This window comes from Brachycentrus maculatus, unplaced genomic scaffold (assembly GCF_059751285.1).
Source record: "Brachycentrus maculatus isolate JH-2025_06_01 unplaced genomic scaffold, ASM5975128v1 h1tg000470l, whole genome shotgun sequence".
In the NCBI taxonomy this organism is placed as follows: Eukaryota; Metazoa; Arthropoda; class Insecta; order Trichoptera; family Brachycentridae; genus Brachycentrus; species Brachycentrus maculatus.
This window is the reverse complement of record NW_028281217.1, coordinates 130,210-144,639: the sequence shown is the minus strand read 5'-3', so window position 1 is coordinate 144,639 and position 14,430 is coordinate 130,210. Positions and strand designations below refer to the sequence as shown.

Here is a 14,430-nt window from a genome sequence, read left to right as displayed (position 1 = left end):
TAATGGAATCACCCAAAAAACAGTATGACGCATACATAATTTTAATGAGTTTATTTTAATATTAGACAGTTAAATATTATAAATAAATTTGTAAATATGATTTTTTTTAAATATTTTTTTAACTGAGGTTCTTCAGTGTTTTCAGAAAATATGAAAAAAACATAAATAACATGGCACGATCAGGTATGCCAAATACTTGAAAGTGGTCAGGTTAGGAGTCGTAACAATCGGCGGGTATGTATGAGGAGATGCATGAACGTGGAAGAGGCGAAGAATGTTTGCAAGGACAGAGTGGTGTGGCCCTCTATTCTCTCTGCCTACCCCTGCGGGGAAGCGGCGTGACGGTTAGTTAGTTAATTACATAAATGAAAAAATGACTTTATTTAAATGTAAGGCAATTCTGTGTATTTTGAGTAATAGTTTTCATGATAATTGTATGATAAAAATAAATACATAAATTCTTCAACCACATTCTGAAACTTATTTTTATTCTCAAAAAAAAAATTTAAGAGACAATATAAAAAACACGAAAAAGAGTTATAACGAGTTTATTTCAACATTAGACATTTTACACATATCACAAATGCAACTTAAACATAACGATATATCATATTAATTGTTTAATAACGAAGCGTTGCTTTATTATATTAGTGCTTCATAGACTATATATCAAGATTCAATGACGATATATATAATTTAAAAAAAAAAAACTTGAAAAAACTGAGGAAGTTCTTCTTCTTCTAACCCTTATCCGCACCCCAATGGTGCATAGGGCACTGCATCGTATAAAAGCAGTGTTATCTTGATCGTTAAATACACGAAGGAAAGGTGATCAGCTTTCCGCTTCAGGTACCAGTCTAGGGTCATTTTAAATAAATATTAATAAATAATAAAACCCTTATCCGCACCCCAATGGTGCATAGGGTACTGCATCGTATAAAAGTAGTGTTATCTTGATCGTTAAATACACGAGGAAAGGTGATCAGCTTTCCGCTTCAGGTACCAGTCCAGGGTCATATTGAATAAATATTAGACTGAAAAATCACTAATATTTATTTTGACCCTCTTGGGAATCGAACCCGGGACCTCCAGCATGGTAGCCTAGCGCGCTAACCACTACACTATGAAGGCGGACTAAGTGAGGAAGTTCAGAGCTTACATTTGAATTTTCAAATAAACTACAAAAAAATAAGTTTTTAATTTAAGTTTTACTCGGTAAATATACCACTATTTCTTAAAACCTATTGTGACTCGTGTTTCAATGCATTCCGTATAATTTTCAGATACCATACTTGCATTCTATGTAGGCAGAAAAGCAGTACCTACCCTGGATTACTCGCCTTCCATATAGAGACACGACCAGTGCCTACTATGCCTTATCTAACCGGAATCGGATCTAGCTGACATTTTTTTTTTTAAATTACCTAACGTCCAAGTGACTCTGAAATCTAGCTACGGCTTTTGCAAGACCGCTTATCATGACCCTACTCAGGCTTCAAATTTTTAAGTTTCATAGCCTATGCCTACTCGTGAGTGGATTTACTCTTTACGTTTAAAGTTACTATAATTTCATGTAATTCATGAGTGAAAATTCTAGGCAAAAGCACTCGCTGTATCTAGCTGACAAACTGAACTAACTGCTAATCCCTTTCACTGCCTACACCGGGGCACTTCTAGATAATTTGGTGATGGTTTTACAAACTTGTATTTATTTAAATTGGCAGTGACAGGGATATTGAAAGCTTTTAAATGTAAATTCACAGTAAAATCGTGATACAATTTTGTTTAAAAACACAATACAAGTTGCGAAATTTATCATCATTTACCATCTGGAAAAATAATTAAAATTGCTTAACAAGAGCAGATCTGTCAGGAAGCCTAGATGCTTCTGTATCAGATCTGGGCATGCGGTGGGACAGCTTTCAATATCCTTACCCAACCTCACTGCATACCCTGATTAAAAACTTGCACGGCACTGTCATACGGTGTTTAAAAAGACTACAGAATGCATTGAAACACATGTCACAAGAAAAAGCGGTATTTACCGAGTAAAACTTAAATTAAAAATAGATAGATTTAGACAACAAAATGACTGCCAAATTATGTAATGAAAAAAATACATAATTTATATTTGAAGCAATAACTTTGTGATTTTTCATTTTATAATTAAAATATAACTTTGTTTTAAAATCACTATAAATATTTTATTATAACTTAATTATGATGTCTACCGGTTTCGAAGCTAACCGCTTCTTTATCAAGAATTAATCAGTCTTGATAAAGAAGCGGTTAGCTTGGAAACCGGTAGATATTATAATTAAATTTTAATAAAATATTAATAGTGATTTTAAAACGTCAAGTTATATTTCAATTGTAAAAATTACAGTTTAAAGTTTGTAATTTTTTAATGCCAAATTTGCTAGTGACTAAAATAGCAAGCCTAACACTGACCGAACCGAGTTAATCTCTGATCCTTAACAGGACCCAATGGTGCATAGGGCACTACATGGGGTCAGCACAGTGTTAATTGAATCGTTAATCGTATCACGAGCATACCGCGGAAACTAACCAAATCAATTGTTTCTATCGTAGTTCAAAACAAAATTTGAAACCATAGACTAAATTTTTTAAAATTATTTATTTATTTATTTATAACTCAATTGCCATTTAATATGTAGAATTGAATAATCTATCATTATCATTCATGTAAATCGAAAAAACAATTGACAATACTATTAAATTTATTTATGCATCTTTGATGGGAGAAAATATTTAAAAAAAAACAGTTTTAAGAAGCACTGCACTCCTCGTTTAAAAAAAATGAATCGGAATGTTCTCTTCATATAAATGCATCGTTAAATTATGCAAATAATGGCTGTGTTTGTAAAAATAGCTATACAATACTATATTGGTAAATCTAAGACTTTCCTTTGTTTGAAATTGGGTGGACTGTATTGCATTTTATAGGGCTAAGTATAATTATTATACTCTACCGATTCTCTGGGATGAATGGTGAATTTTTTTAAAATTAAGACCAATGCCACCTATATAAAACCTGCATCACTCCTATCATCTTACATATCAATTAGACATGGCACCTTACAAGGGCCCAGAGCAGATGTATACTCAACATTAAAAATATATCGCTCACTCCTTTCAACAATGTCATACATATATCAAAAATTGTCAATTTTCAGTTGTGCATGTTTTCGGAATGCATGGAAAATGTACTATATCCCAGCAAAAGCGGCATATTTTTAACTTAATATTTACCCGCTACAGGGCAGAAAGTGTTGTTTTTGCATTTTGAAGAAAAGTTTAATTATTTTTGAAATATACTAAATATTTTTCAAATGGAGAAAAAACATTCAGGTTTTACCTAAAAAGATTTGTTGCACAGTAAAAAGTTCAATAAGTAGCTTGATATTTATTTTTAATACATTTTATTATATTTTTAAACTTTTAAAACAATCTCCTGAGAAATCAAGTTTTTTTATATATGACGTTGAAAGGAGTGAGCGATATGTGTTTAGGACTCGCAGGGTCCGCATTTAACAGTATGAAGGCTGTCTGGAGATCGGATCTATACATGGCGAAGACAAAATGCCGCCTATACAATGCCTGCATTGCTCCTGTTCTCTTATACGGCTGTGAAACATGGCACCTTACAAGGGCCCAGAGCAGCCGTGTACTAAGCTTTGAGAATAGGTGTCTGCGGAGAATTTTAGGCGTGCGGCGGTTTGACTTTGTGAGGAATGAAGAGATAAGGCGTAGGACGCAGCAAATTTTGGTCACAACTGTCGTCAAGAAAAGGCGATTCAGTTGGCTTGGCCATGTACTCCGCATGCCTCCCGAGAGCCGCCATCAAGCTTGCCTCTTCTACAAGGCATCAGGTTGACGACCACTGCTGACAATTTATCGTCAGTTCTCGTCAATGTGAAATATTGCTACATTATTATTGCCAAATATCATATATGTTTTTACGAACTTAATGATAAAACATTTTATTATATCGAATAAGTAATTTTATTTTAAAATTTAAGCACTAGAAGTTATTTATTGCATTTGGAAACACATAGATATGTAATAATTGGAACAAGCGAAGATATTGCTACCGATCAAATATATTATTTACATCAACATTATTTTTTTTTAAATTGAAGTATTTAATTACTTAAACAACAAAATTGGTTAAGTGCTAATTTGTACCAGCAATTTTAGACATGCCCAGCTTAATTAGACACGTACAACTTTATTAGACACGTCCAACTTAAGTAAACATATACAAGTTTATTAGACATATCCAAATTTATTAGACACTTCCACTTTTATTAGACACGTCTAAATTTATTGGACACTCACAACTTAATAAGACGTGCTCAACATTATATGACATGCCTAGTTTTATTATACATGTCCAATATTATTGGACACTTAGAACTTTATAAAACAGTTCCAATTTAAGTAAAGGCATACATCTTTATTAGACATTTCTAACTGAATTAGGCATTTCCTACTTAATAAGACACGTCCAATTAAAGTAGACACTCCTTAAGTAGACACATACAATCTTACTAGACATATCCAATTTTATTAGACACTTTCAACTTTGTTTGACACTTCCAACTTAATTAGACATGTCCAACTTAATTGGACATGCTTTACTTTGTAAGACACTTCCAACTTAGGTAGACACGTCCTAATTTATCAGACCTTTCCAACTTTATTAGACTTGTTCAAATTAAGTACAAACGTCCAATTAGAGACATGTGTAACTTTAAAAAGGAATATATTACATTACATTGATCAGCTACATACCATAGTGTGTATTGCATTTTATATTATAACCACCCATAGATTATGTCTATGTGGGAATTAGTTTATTTATTCTTGAAATATATTTATATATTTATTTATATAAATAATTGCACTAATGTGCTAAGGCAAATAGCCGCAAGTTAAAAACGGTAGTTTTGAGATAAAAAAGTTTATAGTTAACTTAAAATAATGCCTTTTGCCAACGCATGTATCAAATTAATACAATTCTGCAGCTATTTGGATTGTGAATATCTCGGTAAAGGAAAGAGACAGAGCAAAATCTGTGATTGTGTATGATAGAGGCCAGTTATGAGAATGCGTTGAGCCGTGTTACGCCAAACAGCCGCAACTAGAGTTACGGCTAGTTGCCTTTACACATTAGTGCATGTACCGTAGGAAAAGTTAAACAAAAAATCATAAATAAATACAGTAAATGAGATACATAATTCAATTAAGAAATGGGCGAAATTAGAAATATTTTTACAATTTTCTAACACAGACAAGAATTAGTTGATATAATAAACACATAGAGATATATATCGTGGGTGTATTGGCAAAAAACGTTAACTCGAAAATTTGCAATTTTGACTTAATGATGCATATTACAAAGTTTTCAACGTTCTATAAACTGGCCAAATACACTAAATGCATTTACAACATTTTGAGTGTGTCCAAATACTTGTTCACAAATCTGGATTATCTCCAATTATAGGAGTTATTTTTCATATTATTTTTTTATATATCATCAAAGATAAAGAAGAATATGGAAGTCTGGGCATTTACGGGGCTGACGACCGTCATAGGCTGGTTACATCTCACCAATAAATGTTTCTAGCGAAGTTCTAGTGATTCAAGAACAATGTTTCAAAATTGGTTCATATAGAGCTTCCAAGAATTTGAGTAGTGTGGTTGTCAATAATGGGTAGAATTGGTGAATGTTACACGTGTGTAAAGTGATCAATTCCATATTCTTCTTCATCTTTGAGGAGATGTAAAAAAAAACACTAAATACATAGTTTGAAATATCATATATATGTGGTATTAAAAATAAATTGAACTTTGAGTTTACTTTATTCAGGCTAAAAGTTTTAAATAACAGAGATTATTAAAACAGAAATTTTAGAGTTGACGTTTTTTGCCAGTATACCCATGATATAGTCTACTTTTTTATACACATTTCAATATTTTCTTCTTTAAATTATTTCGATTAAATGCAAGTTCCTAGCCTAAAGGTGGAGACTGACTGGAGCATTTTGTCGTAACGTAACATCGTAACATCGCTCGCGGCGAGCATCACCGAGCATCCGAAACTATGGATGGAGCGCTCGGCTCACTGTACTGACTGCCTGAATGCTTACATCGTTACGTGTTACGTTACGACGAAATGGCTCCGGTCAGTCTTCACCATAAAACTTTTAATAATGACACAAGCTGACATGACTTGAATTTTGCGATCTATAATCAATTCATATCTTACATAGAATGACATACTTGGTTTGTGACTGCCATATTGCTCACTCCTTTCAAGAACATCATAAATAAAAAATTGTCAATTTTCAGTTGTGCATGTTTTCGGAATGCCCAGAAAAATGTAATATATCCCAGAAAAAAAAGGCATATTTTTAACTTAATATTTATCAGCTACAGTGCAGAAAGTGTTGTTTTTGCATTTTGAAGAAAAGGTATTGTTTAATTTTTTTTTTTAAACACACTAAATATTTTACAAATGGAGAAAAAACATTCAGGTTTTACCTAAAAAGATCTGTTGCACAATAAAAAGTTCAATAAGTGGCTTCATATTTATTTTTAATACATTGTATTATATTTTTAAACTTTAAAAACATTCTCCTGTAAAATCAAAGTTTTTTGATATATGACGTTCTTGAAAGGAGTGAGCGATATCAGGTTTTTTTACGGAACGCATTAATAAGGGCTCAAAAAGACATAGGTTTTATTGCTAGTTTTGGCTACAGACTGGTCACCTAATAAAATAAAATGAGCCAATTTTAATTGCTTTTTAGTATAGTTTGAGGATATTCATTGCAAATATTTCTATAAGAGAAAATTATTATATATCCACATTTTAAAACACAAATCTTATATCGATAAATGATAGTAAATAAAGGACTTCTATAACGTAGCAGAGCTTCCTAAAAATACATATATATATATATATATATATATATATATATATATATATATATATATATATATATATATATATATATATATATATATATATATATATATATATATATATATATATATATATATATATATATATATATGTATATATATAAAATCTTCTTCCTTCTTCTAATCCTCATTCGCACCCCAATGGTGCATAGGGCACTGCATCGTATAGAGGCAGTGTCATCCTCATTGTTAAATACACAAAGGAAAAGGTGATCAGCCCTCCGCTTCACGTACCAAGCCACAGTGGTATTGAATAAATTCATTGTAAAAAACACAAAAGTAAGCACTGCTATCGTATTTAGATACAGGCATGAATTCAAAGGTATACAAACAAATACGGGAGTGTCCATCCAACCACTGACTCGGGTATTCAGTGGTTTAAGTAATGGTTTTATTTAAACAATTAAAAAGTGCGTATAGCATAAAAAATAACATACACGGGACTCTCGAGTTGCCTTACAACGATAAGTCAAAATTGGGATATAAGCATTTAATATTTTCTTACAAAAGAAAGATCATTTAGACAGTTGATCACTGTAATCAAATAAAATTATTGCTATTTCTTCAATGGATCACTTTCAGACGGGAGGAATATCTAATTTAACATACTCAACCTATAAAGGATTGTGTAAGACTCGTGAAGTGTTTATAACAGCCGATATAATCAATATTTTCATTCATCATTTTCTTTTGCGAAATTTGCCTTCGTAAATACGTTGTTTTCGTAAGTTGGCAACGAATTATGTCACAGAAACGTATCCACACTACAACTATTACTGCAGATACATAAAGGGATACGCCCCATAACACACCCGATAACATAAAATTTAATGACGTATAGCGGTGTCCGTTTTTGTTTTTATTAAAATAAATATTTAAACTTTCATATCTCTCTTAGTTCTCGACAGATTTCAATAAGAATGTTACCGATAGTCTTGTGATTTTTCATTTTAATTTATTAGCCAGTAAATCAACATCGTTTTTGATAAATAAAAAAAAATTGTGTTCAGTTCAAAAAACATCAACCACTTAAAATAACTATAGATGTATACATTTTTCTGTGAAATAATTACTAGCCATAGAATAAAATATTGATAATGTTTAGAATTAAAATCGGACTTTGAAATAAATTCAAAGCCTGCTTCCTTGAAACAATATTTTTTTCCTTTCTTTTTTCTTAAGTTTGCTAGTTTTGGCTACAGACTGGTCACCCTATAAATAAAATATATTCATTCATTCAAACCCTTATCCGCACTCCAATGGTGCATAGGGCACTGCATCATACAAACGCAGTGTTATCTAGATCGTTAACACATGAAGGAAAGGTGATCAGGCCTCCACTGCAGGTACCAGTCCAGGGTAATATGGAGTAAATATTTGAGTGAAAAAATCACTTATATTTATTTTACCCCCTGGGAATCGAACCCGGGACCTCCAGAACGGTAGCCGAGCGTGGCGACCATTACACTACGGAGGCGGACAAAATAAAATTTAAGCCAACGTTTATTGCTTTCTCGTATAATTTAAAGATTTGCAAATATTTCTATATGATTGGTATATCGAGGGTCGGGCGGCAAACTGTCTGAGTATAATAAGGGGTTGATGGAAAAATAGCCCGACAACACATTTCATCAACCCTTTGCACTAGAGACTTTTTACAGCTTCCTCTTTTTAAACTTTTTTACAACAGGAACACACCCAAATGATAGCAAGGACCTTGAGCAACTGGCAGGACAAAATCATACATGCGTTAGTACGTATCCCGGCCTTTTTATTATTTAAACAACATAAGGGTACATAGTGGCAATGTATAGTCGCCAAACGATTTACTGGGGAATTTACCATGTCGCCATTCAAGTGCAAAACGTTAAAATGAGTCTTGTGGTTGAATAGACACATCCGCATTTATTAGCGCATTGCTTATTGAATTAACAGAGCTCGTCATCGCTCTCCTTACCGCCGCTGGCCTCCCCCGCCTCCGAGGCGCTCCGGGCCTCCGCCTGGGACACGTACGAGGCCGCCGCGTTCTCCCGGACGACCGACCTGGGCGCGGAGATGCCCTGCGGCAGCGGCAGCGTCCGCGCGAGGTTGGCGAACTCGATGTCCATGTGCCGGATGAAGGGGCTGCTCAGCGCGGAGGCGGCGCCGTCGGGGTCCTCGTCATCGAAGGCCTGCAGCAGCATCTCCAGCGTGTGGACTTCCGGCGCGTCACAGTAGTTGCCCCACTCTTTGAAGGCCTTCTCGGCCGCGACGCAGTCACCTATACATTGTTCTCACTATTACCAACGACCAATCCAGTAGTAATCCTTTAGGGATCAAAAAATTAATGTTTGGATAAGGGTTTTTTTTCTCTTTATTTTAAATTCTTTTGCATTATACAAACATGACATAAATTCAAATACAAAAAAATGAATAAAAAATACAAAAAAAAAGATCCCACAAAGGCATGGCCTGTGTGTGGGTAAACAATATAATTTAGGTCTTAGTAAAGGACACTGGCAAGAATTCAATAGGCATTATAAGTAGATTTTTGATTAATGTTTGGCTTAGTAAATACCACTATTTCTTAAAATCTACTGTGACACGTGTTTTGATGCATTACGGTGTTTGAAAATGATGCGGAATGCATCGAAAAACATTAATTAAAAATGGATACATTTTACCACAAAGTGACTGCCGAATCAATTAATGAAATTATAAGTAGAACTAGAATAATAGTGTTAATATAAAATACAAAAAATACTTGACTATCAGAAAACAAAAAAAATGTTTTTTTTTTTAAGACCAAGGTAACAGATGCGGCTGAAAGAATCACGGAAGTAAAGTGGAACTGGGCAGGTCTTGTGGCACGTATGTCTGAGGATAGATGGACGAAGCAGGTATTCGAATGGAGGCCTAGAAGCGCGGGTAGGCCGCAGACAAGATGGTCCGATGGCATTAGGAGAGTGGCGGGCCTGCACTGGAAGAGAGTCGCGTCCAACAGACAACTGTGCAAGTCCAAGAGGGAGGGGTTTGTTCAATACTGGACACGAGAAGAAAGCTGAATTAAGTAAATAAGTAACCGTGTAGTGTTTAACATGTTCACCGCACTGAATATCGTAGTCATACAGGAGAAAGTGACCAAGTGTATTTTTTACAAAAGCGTGATCATTGACTATTTGATATCTTACTAGCTTAATATTGCCCCGAAAAAAAACCCAAAGGATTTTAATCTTGGAAGTATAATATATTGACTTCTTAAAAATGACTAACTGCATTGATGTTTATTTTTTTGTCAAGCAAAAGTGACTTGAATGGCCCTCCTGAACAATTTACATTTTGTTAGTTGGTCACTTTCTCCTGTACGACTATGATATGTAACACGCTATGACTACGATATGTAACAATCACGAGATGCTGATAAAATAGAAAAAGACTGGATCTTCCTCGAAAGCTATGTACAGGAAGACCAAAAAATTCATGGATGCTGCAGAAAGATAACATGATTCCAAGGCATGGCCTAGGACGTTGTCCAGGACAGAAGGCCTACAGCCTGAGGATGAGGAGAGCTGACCCCAGCAGTCTACAAAGACAATAAGTTGGGATGTAGCCAGGAAGAAGATATTACTATTAAGTGACTGCCGAATCATTGAAAGCTGTCCCACCGCATGCCCAGATCTGACACAGAAGCATCTAGGCTTCCTGACAGATCTGCTCTTGCTAAGCAATTTTTTTAAAAACTAAGTTGCGAAATTTATTGAAAATGTGAAACAACATAAAATTGTATCCCAATTTTACTGTGAATTTACATTTAAAACCTTTCAATGTACCTGCCACTGCCAATTTAAATAAATACAAGATTGTAAGTCCATCACCAAATTTTCTAGAAATACCCCAGTGTAGGCAGTGAAAGGGATTAGTGTTTAGTTCAATTAGTCAGCTAGATCCGATTCCGACTCGACGTTGGCCGGCACACAGACGCCCACAACCCCGACCAGCACAGCAAACAGAAAGGGAACTGTTCCGTGACTGCCGAATCGATCAATGAAAAAACCTTGAGTAATGTTGAAATACAAGAAAGCAAATACCTCTCGCGAGTTGGACCAGCACCAACGCCACAGTCAGCCGCCCGATGGCCTGGAAGGCCTCGCAGTGCTGCTGGCACCCGATCTCCCTCCGCAGCGCGTCGGCCGCCTGGTCGTACATCTGCAGCTTGACAAGGATCCGCGCCGACTTGTTGATGTACTCCGCGGCCTGGCGACTGCCATCCTCGATCGAAACGACATCGGCGGCGCGCTGGTAGAGGACCAACGCCAGATCCGGGCTGTGATGCTCCAGGATAGAGGCGGCCTTTACGAGCGCCGCTGCGGCAGTATCGTTAGACCCGTGCTGTTGATAGAGTGAGCAGGCTTCCTCCGCGTATTTCTTGACTTCCGCCGGCGTGCCGGAGTCCTTGCACAGCAGCAGCGCCTGCTCCAGGCTCTTGGCCGCGTGGAAGAGGGACTTGTTCTCCTTGTAGCAGTGCGAGGCGCGCCGCAGGCACTCCTTGGCCTTCTCGGTGGACTTGGCCAGGCGGTAGCAGGTGGCCGCCTTGCTGTACTCGTCGGCGGCCGTGTCGTGGTCCGGGCGCCACTTGAGCAGCGAGGTCTTCAGGCTGGACTCGGCCGCGCGGATGTGCTCCAGCGCCTCCTCGATCTTGCTGGACATGACGGCTCAGGGCGCGAGAACTCAGGCTATCGATTGGACGACTTCTTCAATCTAAAATGCATATAATGATTTATACTTGGTAATCAAAATAAAGACTTAGTTACACTCTATGAAAAAAACTATTTATTTATTATAATTTGAAGCACTGACTTTGTGATTTTCCATTTTATAATTAAAATGTTTCAAAATCACTATAAATTTGTAGTGATTTTGAAACAAAGTTACATTTTAATTGTAGATTTATTTATTGTCGTGTCGGGTTGTGGTCCCGTGGTTAGTATCACGGACTCTTAAGTCAGAGTTTCTCCGTTCGAAACCACTCTACCACAATTTATGCTCACAAAAATAGTATGAAATTGAAATATTTGTGTAAAAAATAAAAAATATTTCTAAATAACAAATATTTCTCTTTTTTTACAAAATTACAAAAATTATAGTATTCTTCTTCTAACCCTTATCCGCACCCAATGGTGCATAGGGCACTGTATCATATAAACACAGTGTAATCTTGATTGTTAATACATGAAGGAAAGGTGATCACTTTATGTACCAGTCCAGGGTAAAATTTAATAAATATTAGAGTGAAAAAATCACTTATTCTATTCACTCCAGAATGGTAGCCGAGCGTGCTGACCATTACACTACGGAGCGGACAAATATGCATATAATGTATGTATTAAATGTTAAATCAAACACTGATTTTATTTGAGGAGGCTAGAAGCGTGGGTAGGCCCGAGACAAGATGGTCTGAATGAACTGAAAAAATACTTTATGGAAAGGTTTGTGTGTTTTTTTTTTGGGTTGACAACAGCAACATATCGCTCACTCCTTTCAACAACGTCATATATCAAAAAACTTGATTTTTAAGGAGATCGTTTTTTAAGTTTGAAAATATAATAAAATGTATTAAAAATAAATATCAAGCTACTTATTGAACTTTTTACTGTGCAACAGATCTTTTTGGGTAAAAACTGAATGATTTTTCTCCATTTGAAAAATATTTTGTACATTAAAAAAATTAATTAAACAATACCTTTTCTTCAAAATGCAAAAACAACACTTTCTGCCGTATAGCGGGTAAATATTAAGTAAAAATTATGCTGCTTTTGCTAGGATATAGTACATTTTCTGGGCATTCCGAAAACATGCACAACTAAAAATTGACGATTTTTGATATATGACGTTGTTGAAAGGAGTGAGCGATGTATGGAATATGTTTTAAAATAAATAAAAGTTTCATAATAAGTATTCTTATTGTAACATATTGTCCAGTTAAAACGATAAGGTGTCATTTTTGTTTGATTTTTTTAAGGATCTCAATCGATGAAATACTGTATTATTAATATAATGATGTCACCAACAATGAAATCATATCGATGACAAAAAATATCGATAAAAAAAGCAACAAAAAAATATTAAAACGAACGTAATTACAAAATATTCTATATCCATTATAAAAGATATTTGAAACCTGGAATCAAATAAGAATTGATTGACAAGGTAGAAAATTAAATAAATATCATTTATGTCATCGACGAACATTAAAGTAAAGTAACTCAACATAATTTAAACGTTAATGGAATGCATATGTGCATTAAATTAATAACAGAACTTACTGTGAGGTGTTTGCACTAATTTGGTGTTTATTTTTAATAAAATGTCTTTTTATTTTGACATCGATAATATAACCTTATCACAATGAAATTGAAAATGTCAAACTGCACCACTACCAACTTGAGAAAAATTAATAATCGATAACGCCTGGGATATAATTGAGATGGGGTATTGCGTAAAAGATTGTTTATGGTAAGTATTTTTTGTTTGTTTTTAAAGAGGTAAAAAGAAATAAGCAAGGATTTTATCGTGAAATACCGCAGAAATATACTCTTGACCAAATGTAATATTCTGCGTAGAGAATAAGGTAAGATGTCAAGTACGGTTGTGTTTAAGTTAATATAAATTATTTTGCCTGCCATGTATTTGCCTCCTGAATTTAAAAGCATGAATCGTTTACAAAGCCACGTACCAAGCAAACGGTAATTTTCTCCGAGTGAACAAAACCTGAATTTGGAGATTTTGTTGAATTGGTTTCATGCACTCGGAACACCAAAAGAATAAAATAACAGACGAAAAAGCCAATGGAAAGCTCGTGTAAACTGCATGCTTTAAGTCGGGTTTCATTGACTTCAAACTTTCATTGCCTTATGGATTTCATTCAAATTTATTTTTTATTAAGTAAAAGAAAGATATTTGTGTTTTTATTATTTACAAAAATACTTCAATTTCATTTTTTGTGAGCCTAAGCGTATCATAATTTGAAAAAGATATCAAGAGTGGATTCAAACCGAGAAACCCTAACTCAAGAGAGTCCATGACACTAACCACGGGACCACAACCTGACACAAAAAAATATTAAATTTACGGAAACTCGTAAATAACAAAGGTTTGTGATTTTATACTATATTTGATGTTATTTGAAACCAATGATCCATACGGCATGTGATAAATTTACCTTTTATTAATATTTAAGTGAAAACTCAAATATTTTATAATTGAAAAAAAATAAATACTGTGATTTTATCTTTAATAAATTAATATTCATGTTTTCCTTGAGATGATTAACCTCGAGTAAGCATGTTTCATTGGAAAAATAAGAAAATTAAAGGAAATGAAAGAGAAACAAGAAAAAAACACGATACGACACGACGTAAAAGAAACACTGTAGAGATT

At 34.6% G+C, this 14,430-nt stretch overlaps 1 protein-coding gene across 1 annotated transcript; it reads right to left on the bottom strand.

Annotated features, from left to right (window-relative positions):
- Positions 1–7,955: 7,955 nt before the first annotated feature.
- LOC148302240 (gamma-soluble NSF attachment protein-like) lies at positions 7,956–13,422 on the bottom strand. Its single transcript, XM_088271909.1, has 3 exons — positions 13,317–13,422; positions 11,082–11,751; positions 7,956–9,274 (listed from the first exon to the last, which is right to left on the bottom strand). The coding sequence occupies exons 2-3, from the start codon at positions 11,698–11,700 to the stop codon at positions 8,943–8,945; spliced, it is 951 nt and encodes a 316-aa protein (XP_088128035.1). The 5' UTR covers positions 11,701–11,751; positions 13,317–13,422; the 3' UTR covers positions 7,956–8,942.
- Positions 13,423–14,430: the final 1,008 nt, after the last annotated feature.